Below are 15,117 nucleotides of genomic sequence, written 5' to 3' on the forward strand. Positions count from 1 at the left end.
TTTTGAACCCACCTGCCATATGCCTAACTCAAGTTCATCATAGAAGTTACATGCGGCTTTACTGGTATTTTAACTTCCCATGATGTTATGTCTGTTCCTCAACAAAATCATCATTCACAGAGCACCAGAATGTTGTCATAACACAAACTGTCGATACAATGCTACAGGAAACTCAGTAGAATGCACAAAAATGATACTACAAGCTAGCATCCAATATGGACCCTTTGGTTTTGGTTCTAGGTCCTAAAAGATATTACTTCTTGAATGTCTATTTTAACATCCATGATTAAAAGCAATGGATAGAATTTTATTTTGGTAGAAAAATGATTCTAATTAATAATAGAAAAGGTAATGTGTTATGGATACCTGTATTTTCTGGGTGAATGACCTATCAGAGCTTGAAAGTTAGAGGTGAATATTCAGTTTTCAGCACCTAGAAGTAACCCCCTCTGGTTGGTTAAGTAGCATCGTTAATCTCCATAGACAAGTGGTTTACCATCTAAACTGCCAGCATGTGTTAATGATGATTTCTGAGGTTTGTGCTGAAAACAGGAGGATTTCAATAGGAGCGACTCCCAAGGCCTCGTGTGTTCCCTTTACTGCCGTCCTCTCTACTGTCACAGCCTGAAATGTGTAAATTGTCAGTCTGTCTTGGAATAATGTTGTACTTGCCTGTAACTTGCAAGAAAATTTCAAAAGTGTAAATGTGGAATGGCTACCTTTGTCAGATAGATGTCACACATAATATAGTTCCTTCTGTTTAACAGACATTTGCCTTGGGCTGTAGAATGCAGAGAGCATTTTCAAAAGGGAAAAAGTGGTGAAAAAATCCTTGACATTTTCCTCAAGCAGTTAGAAGTTTGTGGAGATTTAGGTGCCTTTCATGTACTTCAGAACCATTTTGTTTAATCTTATGGCATAATTTCCCCCAAAAAGAACACAACCTAGGAGAATTGATAAGTAGTAAACATAATGATCTGGAGAGGGTATTCTACTTCCTGAATTTTTAGTGGGGATATGGCCATCTGCTTCTCCATATGGAAGTGTTATTCACTGCTGTATTGAAGCCAACACAGAAGCCAAACAACAGGAGGAGGCAGCCTTCTTGTTCCTCATGGCTTTACCTTTGATAGGATTAATAGAACTCTTACTTTACTTAGAGTTCAGATTTCTGGTTGTGGTATCTAAGGTCACAAAGCTCAGAGTGTGACCACCTGAAGAATATTTTAAAGTGGATAGAGTGAACTCCTTAATAAAATGGTGTTCTTTTATAGTAAATTCAGCATTGTAGGAATGTATGTATGTATCAGATGGGGTCTTGCTCTTTCACCCAGACTGCAGTGCAGTGATGCCATCATAGCTCACTGCAGCCTCGAACTGCTGGGCTCAAGTGATCTTCCTGCCTCAGTCTCTGAGTAGCTGGGACTACAGGCGCATGCCGTCATGCCCAGTAATTAAAAAAACTTTTTTTGTACAGATGGGGTCTTATTGTATTGCCTAGGCTGATCCTGAACTCCTGGGCTCAAGTGAGCCTCCCACCTTGACCTCCCAAAGCATTGGGACTACAGATGGGAACCACTGTGCCCAGCTCTTTTCATTTAAAATAATTTCATTGTATTTTATTTAGTGAGGCATAACAAATGCTAAAAAATATTTTCCTTATTTTTAAATGATCCTTCTGAAACTTTATTCTTTCTCTTAAGATCTTAAAAAGTATTTTTTATTTGTGTGTTTCCTTTGTTTTTTGTTTTAAGATTTTAACAGCTTCTCTGTGGATGACGAGTGCTTAGTGAAGTTACTTAAAGGATGTTGCCTCAAGAACTTACAGCGGCCCTTGCAAGCTGAACTATGTTACAATCATGTTGTGGAAAGGTAAGACCAAACAATAAAACCAACCCAAGTGCAAATTGTGGTTTTTGGGGAATTGCTGTGAGAAAGTGATACAAAATGCTTTTATCTCTTACTGCTAAACTCTTACTTGGTGTTACCAGAAAGAAAATCCAGTAGTGTTTTGTTGTTGCATTTGTTCCTCGTGAACAAAATTATGGTCTAGGTGGAACATGGCTTTATGTATTTCTACTTGGTGTTTAAAGATGACTCACAAAAACTGTATTTATAGCTCAACTAACAGGTGTCTAGCCAAGCTCTGGCAGCATCATACTGAACCTCTGCTACTCATTAATTTTTTTATTTTTTACATACTTCTTTAGTTTTTTTTTTCCTTTTCTTTTCCTTTTTTTTTCTTTTTTTTTTTTTTAAAAGAGATGGGGGACTTTCCTTGCTGCCCAGACTGGAGTACAAGTAGTACAATCATGGCTCACTGCAGCCTGGAACTCCTGGGCTTAAGAGATACTCCCAGCATAGCCTCTTGAGTAGCTGGGACTGCAAGTGTGTGCTACTATGCCTGGCTTCCGATACTAATTTAATTCATGCATTTGTTTGCCCATTCATTTATTCCACGGATATTTGAGCACCCACTGTGTGCCAGAGACTGTCCTGGATTCTAGGGATTCAGAGCTGAGTAAACAGACTTGCCATCACCGTGATAATAATGTGGCAGGAAAGAGAGGCATGTGATGAGCACTCTGTCTCTCTTTTGGCAAGGGGCAGTTCTTCTGTATATAATTGAGTTTTGTTCTGGTTTTATTCCACCCCAGTAGCATTGATGATGATGTCCTGCTCCATTACTAACCATAGAGATGAATCAAGGTTCTGATCCCTGGCCCTTTTCTCTGTATCACAAAGGCAGTATCTACAGGGGCCAGACACGTAACCTGACTTTATCAGGCCAGCCGAGTGGCAGCAGGAATAGGATTGGTAGGCTCTGTAGGTTAGGGTGTTTTCTCTGAAGGATGTAGCCACACTCCTCAGCTCTATTTGATTATTGCTCTGCACAGTGTGGGCCCAATAGCAATAATCCCTACCATTTTTCATGAAAAGCCTGGAATCTGGATTTTATGTAAAATCACCTGATTTTAAAATATTGCCTCAAATTTTTTGAAAATATTCTGCAAGCCAGAACAACCTCAGCCATAGACTGCTGGTGGACATCCTGTGCTCTGTGTCACGTGCCTTTCCGTCCATGGCCGCCTGATCCCCTTCTTCCTGACAGTATTGATGGGAATATAGGAGGACTGGTGCCCCTATAAGAATAAAGACAAAATACTTCCCAAATGTACCGTCTTTAGTAATATTCTGTAATTAGTAAACACGTTAAAGAAGTATCCATGGAATTCTATTTTATTAGTGTTTCTATAAGGATTAAAAGGATGATCAAAAGGATGACCTATTGTGCTGTTTTTTTGTCTGTGAATCTCATAGTGAATTGTTTGCTTATGTGCTTTATAATTTTGGATTGTGAACTCACCTTCATTGGAGTTTTATCTTGAGATTTCTATGATGCTATATTGAGGAAGAGTTGCTCTACAGTGATTTTGCATTTTATTTCTGTCAGGTACCCTAAAGGTTTTTTCTGCCCAGGGCCTCTTTCATGTTAATTTCATTGCTTACTTCTTGGATCATTTAGACAATATAAATTTGAATTGCACATTCAATGTGGGCATGCCTATTGGTTATTAATTTCCTAAAGAATTGTTTTTTCTTCTCATCGAAAGTGCTGGCCAAGGAGACAACTGTCTTTGTCTTTCTCGTTTGCCAGTGAGTGGGTTTGTTCTAACCTGCCTTTCTCTTAAGGAGTAGTCCTGTAAGGATCCCAGCTTTAAACAGAGGTCTCAGTTTCAGCGCCCTGCTTTCTGAGGGCCTAAGGCCTCATCTCCTGCATGGACATTAGGATACAAAGCCCTTGACTCAGATGGAGGCAGACCACAGGGCTTATTCAGCATCATCCCACATATGTAGAGTCTCACTTTTTCAATTCTAGCTGTTTTCGACACTTGAGGGTTTTTTCTTATGTTCTGGTGAGCTACGCTATGCATTTGAAATGGTGTTAGTCATATTTTTTTTTCAGTGCTTCTAGATGTTTTATAACCAGAGAGTTCTCATAATGGTGTTGAAAACAGAAGTGTTGACCATTTCTTTATTGGCCTTTTAAAGCATTATAAGGCTTTAAAATACAAAGGGAGTTGAACCTTAGTTTAAAAATAATACAACTTTCTTATTTCTAAATGGAGTCATTTTCTGAACACATGCATATTCAGAAAGATGATCTTGCCATATCTAGGGTTAATCTTTAAAGATCTGTATGCACTGATTTACCTAAGAGACAGCAATCAACCATCAGTGCTGGGTTTACATTAAGGAATAAAAGATTAATATATGAAAAGAACATTATTTATTGCCATAGTTTAATGAATTCTATAACTATACAATGGCGGCTTTTCTATGATAATAGACTTAGTGCTGCACATATTTTCTGAGGAATGGGAATAATATATGTTTAGAAAAATATGTATTTCTTGTTCTGTTAAGATTTACTTGCTTTTCCTCTGCTCTTTCAGTGAAAAGCTACTGAAGTATGACCACTACCTAGTGCCGTTCACTTTGTTTGAATTGGCATCTTTGTATAAAAGCCAGGGGGAAATCGACAAGGCCATAAAGTTCCTAGAAACTGCAAGGTAAGTGTTGAAGGCAGCTTTTCCTTGATCGTTGTGGAGTCAGAGATATCAATATTGCTATAACAACAGCAGTAACATTATATACTTAAAAATTAATAATGTCAAATTAGTAATAATGCTACTTTTGCTAACATTTATGCTTATGGCTTTTGCTGTAATTGTGCTGTTTCCAACCCCCTTACTGCCTCACCCTGTGACTATTTACAGATATGATTATGGGCATCTATTTGAAAGATTTCTAACTTATTTTATTCTGTATCAGGGGTTGGCCAGCTTTTTGTGTAAATGGCTGGAGAGTAAATATTTTTAGATTTATAGCATAAAGTCTCCATTGCAACTACTCCATTATATCAAAAGAAGTCATAGAAGGTAATATGTAAATAAATGGGTGTGTTTCGATTTGGCCCTTGGGTCCTTGTTTGCCAGCCTTCAGTGTATTCAGCCATACCTATTATTTCCTTGAAGAGCCATTGATCTTGTGAAGCTTGCACATCTTACCCAGACTCTCTCTTTTTTCTGTTTATCATGGCAGTTTCAAAGTATTTTTATCATTCTGGTAGGCAATAGCTTTTAGACCATGGATCACATAGGTAAGGCAAAAACCCTGTGGCCTGTTTGCCTTGAACACTTCCTGCAGTAGAGAAAGAATGCCAGACTAGCTCTAGGTCATAAACAGTGATTTGTTCTCAAATTCAGCAATTATTCACTGAGCACCTATTATGTGTCAGACACTAGTAAAGGCTTTAGAGAGACAACTATAAACCAAGCAGGCATTGTTTCTGCTCTGTTAGCTAGAGGGAGATATTAAATAGACAAGAAAAATATCAGGGCCCGGTGCGGTGGCTCACGCCTTTAATCCCAGCGCTTTGAGAGGCCGAGGTGGGCAGATCACGAGGTCAGGAGATCGAGACCATCCTGGCTAACATGGTGAAACCCTGTCTCTACTAAAAATACAAAAAATTAGCCAGGCATAGTGGCGGGCGCCTGTTGTCCCAGCTACTCAGGAGGCAGAGGCAGGAGAATGGCGTGAACCTGGGAGGCGGAGCTTGCAGTGAGTCGAGGTCACGCCACTGCACTCCAGCCTGGGCGACAGAGCGAGACTCCACCTCAAAAAGAAAAAGAAATCAGTGGTATATATTTGCTGAGATTTGTAATATGATACATGGTGCCTGGGTGTTACTTCAGGATAGATTGATTCTGAAATATTTCCTTGAGGAAATGATATTGTAGCTGAGAGTTGCATAATTAAAGTCAGTCTTGAGATCAGTCATTAGAAGTCAACCAAGTAGGTAGGGAGCACTCCTGACAGAAGTCACAGTTAATGAACATCACGTTGAGGAGGTTGAGCCACTGGGTCAGTGATGATGCTTTTTGCTGTGCTGGGGAATACTTAGAAGAGTATATTTGGGGAGAGAACAAAACATGCTTCTGTTCAGACCATGATTCTTTTTTTTTTTTTTTTTTTTTTGAGACGGAGTCTCGCTCTGTCGCCCAGGCTGGAGTGCAGTGGCCGGATCTCAGCTCACTGCAAGCCCCACCTCCTGGGTTCACGCCATTCTCCCGCCTCAGCCTCCCGAGTAGCTGGGACCACAGGCGCCCGCCACCTCGCCCGGCTAATTTTTTGTATTTTTTAGTAGAGACGGGGTTTCACCGTGTTAGCCAGCATGGTCTCGATCTCCTGACCTCGTGATCCGCCCGTCTCGGCCTCCCAAAGTGCTGGGATTACAGGCTTGAGCCACCGCGCCTGGCCCAGACCATGATTCTTTAAGATGGCTATTAGGTACTCATATTAGGTAGATGGCAAGTTGGCATTCATACTTAGCATGGAGTTCAGTGGTAAGGTCAGGGCTGAATGTAGAGATTTCAGTCAACAGCACAGAGATAGTGGTATTTAAAGTGATAGCACATGATGAAGTCATTTTGTGAATGTTATATAGCTAGAGAAAGAGGTCTAGCACAATGTCTGGGATATGCCATCTTCTTAGACATTAAACGATAAGATTAAGAAGATTAAGAGAGTTAGGAAGACATCTAGGAAAACCAACCAAATAGTGTTTCAAAAAGAGCATGGTCAGTTATGAGGGCAGCAACTAAGAGCTCAAACAAGGTAAGACCAGAGAAGTGGCTGCTGAATTTGGCAGCATGAGGATCGTTGGTGACTTTGACAAGTGAGGTGACAAACAAAATGGAGTCAGCTACTTTAGGCAACTCTGTTAGGATGTTTGCTGTGAATAGAACATCGTAATGGGGCAAAAGCTTTAGAGGCATGGTAGAGCCAAGAAGGGCTTCCTTAAAATATTTATATATAGGTGATAGGAGAGCAAGTTGCTTTTAAAGTTAATTTGTTGGGCGTATGACCAATATTTCAGGTGTTAGATATAGATATCTTCAAATCCAGCTATTGGAAAATTATGGATTATAAATCCTGCTCTTCCAGATATTCATTATTTGAATATACAGTGTACAATAAGGCAACTTCATAATGATAAAAATGAAAGACTAGTAACTCACTGCTATTTTATTTTATTTTATTTTATTTTTGAGACAGAGTCTTACTCTATTGCCCAGGCTGGAGTGCAGTGGCCGGATCTCGGCTCACTGCAAGCTCCGCCTCCCGGGTTCACACCATTCTCCTGCCTCAGCCTCCCGAGTAGCTGGGACTACAGGCGCCCGCCACCTCGCCCGGCTAGTTTTTTTTGTATTTTTTAGTAGAGACGGGGTTTCACCGTGTTAGCCAGGATGGTCTTGATCTCCTGATCTCGTGATCTGCCCGTCTCGGCCTCCGAAAGTGCTGGGATTACAGGCTTGAGCCACTGCGCCCGGCTGTAACTCACTGCTAAAAAGCAATGAAAAGCCTCCACTAACTCAAGACAATACTGATGATTCAAACATAAAGATACTTCCCAGTAATTCCAAGACTGTCATCTGTACTTTCCCTTTATGTATTAGGAGCTTTGCAAAGTTGCCCACATTGATGGCCAGACATTTAGGAAAATACTCAATTCCATCCTTTGTAAACTCCAGTAAGATACTGATTTTAGTTTATGAATAATACATTTACTAACCCTCATCAAGATTACCAGTGAGTAACCCTTACACCTGTTCAAAATGAAGGGCTATAGAAATAAGTGCCACTGTGAAGAAAGCAGTTATAGTTCATCCATGGGCCAAGGCAGTATGTAAAAGGATTTCATTTTTCTGATTCTTAACAATTCTGGTAAAAGGAAGTCAACATAAATGCTCTTAGGCAGGTTTTAAATAATCTTTGGATTTCTATGTCCCCCTTTAAAGACATTGGCCTAATTATTATGTAATTATTGGCCAAACCATTGATATTTACCTTTGAGAATTGGAATAAGTAATTTTGATGTCATTAAGTAATTCTGCTGCCTTTGTTGCAGTTGTTTCATTTCAATTTCTTGAGTGATTGATCATGTGATCATGCTAACCATGTTTATATGCATCTACCTTAAAATTTTCCAATTTAGGCCGGGCGCAGTGGCTCACGCCTGTAATCCCAGCACTTTGGGAGGCTGAGGCAGGCAGATCACGAGGTCAGGAGATCGAGACCATCCTGCCTAACACAGTGAAACCCTGTCTCTACTAAAAATACAAAAAAAATTAGCTGGGCATGGTGGCGGGCACCTATAGTCCCAGCTACTTGGGAGGCTGGGGCAGAAGAATGGTGTGAACCCAGGAGGCAGAGCTTGCAGTGAGCCCAGATCGCGCCACTGCACTCCAGCCTGGGCAACAGAGCGATACTCCGTCTCAAAAAAAAAAAAAAAAAGAAAAAAAAAAGAAAAAAAAAATTTCCAATTTAAAAAAGGAAGTCTAATTATTTAGGACTAGTTCACAAAATTCATTCAGCCCTTCTCACAACCTTCTTGCTATGTTTATGAATGGTTTGGTAATTAAGCAGAACCTTGCTACTCAAAGTATGACCTTTGGATGACCACCAGGAAGCTTCTAGAAATGCAGATTATTGCAGTTCCCCCAAAACCCCCCAACAGAACCAGAATCTGTTACGCATATTAGAGTTTGAAAGTAAATAAGCAGATCACAGAGAGGAATGGGACAGTGGTGGTACCCTGGTATATAAATAAATTTTGACTATGCAATTTTATTGTTATTGTCTTCAGGAACAACTACAAAGATTACTCCTTGGAGTCCAGACTACACTTCAGAATTCAGGCAGCTCTTCACCTCTGGAGAAAACCTTCCTCAGATTGATCAGAACTTGAAGGATGGAATTTTCCCTCAATTAGCATCGGCAATCTGCTATAGATTCAACCTTATGTTAAAGTGGAAAAGTGATATTGTGAATAAGAGACAAAAAACTAATTTTATTGTCAATATTTTCTATCATCTGAGAGATTTGCTGTTGGTCTACATAATTTTTTTTCCTATGGAATGGCATTCTATATTATCTAGACAATTCTTATATTTTGCCTCCCCCAAAAGAATTTCATATTAGATTTGAATTGGGGGGTGAAGAAGTCTTTTGAAAGACTTGCAGATGCAATAGTCTAATTAGATTATTTATTTTTTTAATGTGGAAATTGATATTGTTTAGCAAATAGCTTACAAGTTGAGCCAATTTTAGATTTGTGGGTAGTTAAACTTTTGAGATATTTTGTTGCCTAGTATTTAAATTTCAGAAGATAAATAAATATCACTTACATTTAAAATAACTTAGCAGTGACCTTCAGAAGACTTCTGAAAAAGACAGTCTGAGAACATGAACACGGATGGGATGTAATGTACTTCGTGGGTTGAAGAGACCCGTGTCTATAAAGGATGATCCAGTATTCAGTTAATGGTTTTTTACTCTGATTAAAGGTGGTGACATTTTGGAGAGACTGATTTTGAATGTACTTAAGTCTATTATAATAACAAAATTCAAAAACCCCTGTGTATCTAATGGGAAGAAAGTGTCATATTTTAGGAATTTTTCTTAACCTTAGCAATGAGAGCCTGAAATACATACATAGATTATTTTTCTTCTAGGAAGTAAAGTTCCTGCTGCTTTAAATGATATGTAAAATATCAATAATTTTTACACTTAAGATGTTGGTAAGACCTAGTTTTCTAACCTCTCCAGCACTGTGATGTTTCCTTGTAGACATCTGGACCTTGCTTAGTCCCTTAGTTGGGAAACAGAATCAGGGCATGGAGCAGAAGAGAACTTGACACCCCGTATGGTCCTGATTCTGCTACCTGTTAGCGGTGAGTGAGGGGACCTTTAGGGAGTCTGCCGTGCCCTGTGTGTCACCATATTTTCTTCTTCTGTGAAATCTGGATTAAAGAACAGATGACTTTTCAAGGTCTCTTTCAGTTTTGTAACTGTGAGTCTATGTATTAGGTATTTATTTTCAACAAATGACTTTAAAATGTTGCATGCAAACCATTCCCACTTGGAGTGTTTTATTTTTCAGTCATCACCATTGTCCCCCATTCCCCACACGTATATGTTGTGGCATCCAGAGTGAGGAAAGACAGTTCATGAGTCGATGAATCTGGGCCTTATTTCTGTTTCCATTTTGAGGAGTAACTTGTCACAGAAGCCTCTGCAGTTGAACAGAAGGAGCCACATATTGGGAGTCAGGAGTTCATCTCTGTGGGTTAATAGTTCCATGACACGGAGTAAGTAGCTCAGCTTTTCGTGGTTCAGTTGCCCCAGTGTGGATAGCGGCATAGTGTTTGGTACTTGTGAAGGCTTAATTAGATAAAACATGTGATAGCTTTTTGTTAACTGTAAAAGGCTATACAAAAGTATGAGTTTTTATAATAATTATGGTTTTTTATGCCCAGATTACAGTATCGGCACAAAAGTATTGGCTGATATTGTGGTCTGTGTTGTAAAATGAAAGAAGCGTAGAAATTCAAATACTTTTCTGTGTATTCATGTGTTTCATGTTGACAGTAGGCTACCCAGGTTAGATGAACTTGCTCCTGCCGTTCCCTGCCACATGGACCTGTATCAAGTAGTTTCCCGGCCACATGGACATGTATCAAGCAGTGTGTGGCTTGTTTTCTTCAAGGTACCAATTCTTGACCGACACTGAGGATGTGTATCCAATGAAAGATGATTAATAGAACTCAAGTCAGAGTACCACCCCTTCAGATACTATGGTGGTAGATATCAATGTGTTATTAATAATACAACTTTAGGTACAGACAAAATAGAAAATAAAATTAACTGTCATTATAATTAGTAGTGGAAAATACATTAAAAATTATTTGTGTATAGCTTTGGAAAAAGTTTATAAAGTTCTTAGAAGAGCTTTGGTAACATTATTTTTGAAAGCAGACACCTACATTGTGACTGTGGGTATACTGAGCATATATTCTTACATTGTTACTGGGAGAAGCTGCAAGTCAGTGCTGCAAGTCAGTAAAAAAAATTCTCTTGGGTATAAAATGAAAGAATTTTAAGCTTAGAGTGGCCATTTTTATTTTAACTCTGCATTACTAAAAAATATAAAAGAAATTCATCTCCATATAAAAATCTTTTTTGTTATTTATATTTTGTTTTATTTTTATTTCCTATTCTTTATGGAGAGTATATCCAGTGGATCTTTTAGTACTGTAATATCAAAATGCTACAAATATTTGTGTTTCCTGCTATGTTCAAGATATTGTGGTGACACCAACTTCTTGTGGCATCAGCTAATACTGCATCTTGGAGTTATTAGGGTGTTCTGTGAAGAATGAATACTGGAGTGACAGTTTTATCTAGTTTTTTGAGGGGCATTTATGATGGGGTTGGGTTGCCCATTGTGTCTGACAGTGCAATTCCTGTACTTCCTGGCATAATTGCCTTTTTTTTCCCCTTAACGGAGAGGCAGGGTTCTGATTGGTGCTGTATAAATTTAAGTAACATTGTGCTTTGTAGGAATGGTGATGAGGAAGGCATGATTTCCCCTTGCCAATGAATGAAAGGTGAACTGCATCAGCTCTTATCTGGACATATATGTTAATGTTTTCTGTGCTCCTTGATACAAGAAGTTTCCAAGTTATATAAGAAAATTAAGTCCATTGATCCTGTCTTTGTCCTCAGAAGGCAGAGATGAGACAAGTGGATAAAAGCTGTAGGAAGCTGAATTCCAGATTAATCAGTGCCAAGGAAGATTTTTCATTATCGGAAAACCCAACAGTCTAAAATCAATGACCAGTTCTTCTGCAAAGGGGTGAGTTTAAGCAGGGCTAATGTGACTGCCATTTCTGCCTGTCCTAGAAGCTTAGACTAGTTGAACTTTGAGGTCATTCTATGATTCTTCTATTAGGGCTTCAAATCAGTATCGAGTGTGTGAAGAAAAAGTGCTCCTCCCACCATTTCAAATAAAAGTGAATGTTTTCTGTTTCAAAGCTACTATTAGAGGTAGTTGTGATAGACACTAACAATCCCTGGTGTTAATACTTATGATTCCACTCCTTTATTTTATTTAATTTTATTTTAATTTTAATTTTAATTTTATTTTATTTTGATGGAGTCTCGCTCTGTCACCCAGGCTGGAGTACAGTGGCACAATCTCAGCTTACTGCAAACTCCACCTCCCGAGTTCAGGCCATTCTCCTGCCCAGCCTGTAGCTTTGCTTAGCCAGGATGGCCTCGATCTCCTGACTTCATGATCCACTCCTTTTTAAAGTGAGTCTAGTCTGTCGATCTTCATAAATAGAAGGGTTTTTCCCCCAGCTTGGACATTAAAAATAATTTTTAAAAAGGTCTTTGTGGCCAACTGGAAAATCTTCTGGAATTATCTAATGCTTCATTCATTTTCCCCCCCTGTATTTCTGCTTTTTTTTTTTTCTCCTATTTGTATTCTCCATATTTAGAAATCTGAAATTCAAATACATTTAGTTAAAATAAGTTAATGAAGACTCCAGTGATGTTTTAATACCCTAAGATTTTGTGATTCCTCGGGCCTGGAATGGATCTTAGAAAATTACCTCGTCCTCATGAGCCTGTAAGCCGTATTGTTTTCCCTCAGCCTTGCTCTGTCCAGTACAGTAGCCCCTTGCCACACATGGCTGCGGAGCACCCGGAATGGCTTACAGCCCATGTGGGAATGGTGCTGAATGCTAACAGAGCATTCATTCATACGTGCTGCACTTCTTAAAGGCCTCCCAATAGCCTGCTTTCGGGAATTCTGGCTTTTACTTGCTGTCTACTATGATCACCTGATTTGTGCTTCACATACATATCTGTGAAGTTTGCTTTTTCTATTTAAGTGCCCTTATACTTTCATTTCATCATGTTTATCTGCAGATAATCAGTGTCATTGGCATATTTGAACATTATTCTGCCCTCCCTCCGCCAAACTTCTTATGTACTAGAATAAGAAATTTTATTTTTGAGATTATGATTTTAATTTGATTTTACAGACATTCTTTACTTTTTTACAAAGTACAGTTGTTAGAGTCATAGAAGAGTGATTCACATCTTTGAGAAGATAGATTTCATGATTAATATTTTTTTTTGAGACAGAGTTTCGCTCTCGTTGCCCAGGCTGGAGTGCAATTGTGCGATCTCGGCTCACTGCAACCTCCGCCTTCTGGGTTCAAGCAATTCTCCTGCCCCAGCCTCCCAAGTAGCTGGGATTACAGGCATGTGCCACCATGCCTAGCTAATTTTGTATATTTAGTAGAGATGGCGTTTCTCCATGTTGGTCAGTCTGGTCTCAAATTCCCGACTTCAGGTGATCTGCCCGCCTCGGCCTCCCAAAGTGCTGGGATTACAGGTATGAGCCACCGTGCCTGGCCCAATATTTTCTAAGATAAAATTATTCTGAGAAATCTAGTGAAACCTTTTCAATTGCTTTGTTATTAATGTTTCAACATTGACTCTGTCAACTAGGCCAATATTACTATTTAAAGGTTTTTAGAGGCTGGCCATGGTGACTCATGCCTGTAATCCCAACACTTGGGAAGCCAAAGTGGGAGGATCACTTGCGACCAGGGGTTTGACGCCAACCTGGGCAATATAGTGAGACCCTGTCTTTACCAAAAGAAAAAAAAATTAGCTGTGCGTGATGGAGTACACTAGTAGTACTAGCTACTGGGGAAACTTAGGTGGGATAATCACTTGAGCCCAGGAGTTTGAGGCTACAGTGAGCTAAGATCATGCCACTGCACTCCAACCCAGGTGACAGAGTGAGACCCTATCTCAAAAAGAAGAAAAAAGGAAAAAAAAAAATATATATATATATATAAAAAATAAAGATTTGTAGATACATGTTACCCACTTAGAGAATAATTTATTTTTGAATGTGTATGATACCTAAGTGATATGCATATATATAATTAAGACATTTTTAATCTCTTTAGATATTTCTTCATAAGATACATGTATCTATAGATAGCTATATACAGAACAACTTACAAATAATAAATAGACATTGTTTTATACAGTTCTTTCCAAAGAAATGCAGGATTTTTCTCCAAATCCTCCCTCCCCGAGTCCAGTTACTTACATATTTTTGTCTTTAAGTGTTAGATTACTTGTTTCTGCTGCCTACTGTTGTTAGTTTTGTCTTTTATACATTTGCTGTTAGATTTAGTTACTTTGAAATGTTGAACTTGAAATGTAATGAAAAGGGCACATGAGAATTCATCATCAGGGAAGATATCTTTTATGTTGAGCAGTTGCTATCTGATCTTGACAGACTCTCCTCTTAGAGGACTGTTGAAGTCCATTCTAGTCATTTTGTAACTTAATAACTGCAGAAAGAAATGATGCAAGGACTGTTTAGTGGACTGAGATGGCTGAGCAGGTTCTTGGCCTGAATTATTGAGAGGAGATAGGTGGATCTAGCTTCAGAGGAAGTCTATGCCCCATTCCCTTCTGCATACAATGTACCCATGACATGTGTTTAGCATAGTAATACTGTAACAGGACGACATTGCATGGAGAAATCAAAGCAGCTGGCTTACTGTATTTAACTAAAAAGAATGCCTACAGATTGGATATTTAATAGGGAAAATCAGGGCACTTTAATAACAAATTTCATAAAACTTGTTGAATATTAACATACGATACACCTTGTATGTTAATGCCATAGTTTTTAGAAACACTAATTTAAACAACGAATTTAAGAGATGCTGGCATATCCCAGTGACACCTTCAGTTTTATTGCTGATTAATATTTTCTAGTAAATTAGTTTTAATTATTGGTAGTCTGTTGGGCACCATTTGGGAAAGAAATAAATTGGTCTCAGTGTAGCAGACTTATAGCCAAAAAATTTGAAAAAAGAATGAGTATAAGAAAGAATATTACTTATTTCATTTTTAAAGGAATTGTATTATTGTGAAGTGCTGCATGGTTGATATAGTTTGGTTGTGTGTCTACTCAAATCTCTTATTGAATTGTAGTTCCCATAATCCCCATGTGTCCTGGGAGGGACCCAGCGGGAGGTGACTGAATCATGGGAGCAGTGTCCCCCATGCTGTTCTCATGATAGTGAGTTCTCACAAGATTTGATGGTTTTATAAGGGGCTTTACCCCCTTTGCTCAGCACTTCTCTTTCCTACCACCCTGTGAAG

The 15,117-nt window shown here is 38.8% G+C and overlaps 1 protein-coding gene across 5 annotated transcripts in view; it reads left to right on the forward strand.

The window, feature by feature from the left end:
- Positions 1–9,981, forward strand: part of TTC39B (tetratricopeptide repeat domain 39B) — a 137,698-nt gene extending 127,717 nt beyond the window's left edge. For all 5 annotated transcript variants that reach the window (XM_025360614.1, XM_025360612.1, XM_025360613.1 and 2 more), the window contains 3 exons: positions 1,755–1,872; positions 4,458–4,574; positions 8,714–9,981. In XM_025360614.1, coding sequence (XP_025216399.1) covers positions 1,755–1,872; positions 4,458–4,574; positions 8,714–8,804 — 326 coding nt within the window. In that variant the 3' untranslated portion in view covers positions 8,805–9,981. The remainder of the gene's footprint in view (positions 1–1,754; positions 1,873–4,457; positions 4,575–8,713) is intronic.
- Positions 9,982–15,117: the final 5,136 nt, after the last annotated feature.

This window comes from Theropithecus gelada, chromosome 15 (assembly GCF_003255815.1).
Source record: "Theropithecus gelada isolate Dixy chromosome 15, Tgel_1.0, whole genome shotgun sequence".
In the NCBI taxonomy this organism is placed as follows: Eukaryota; Metazoa; Chordata; class Mammalia; order Primates; family Cercopithecidae; genus Theropithecus; species Theropithecus gelada.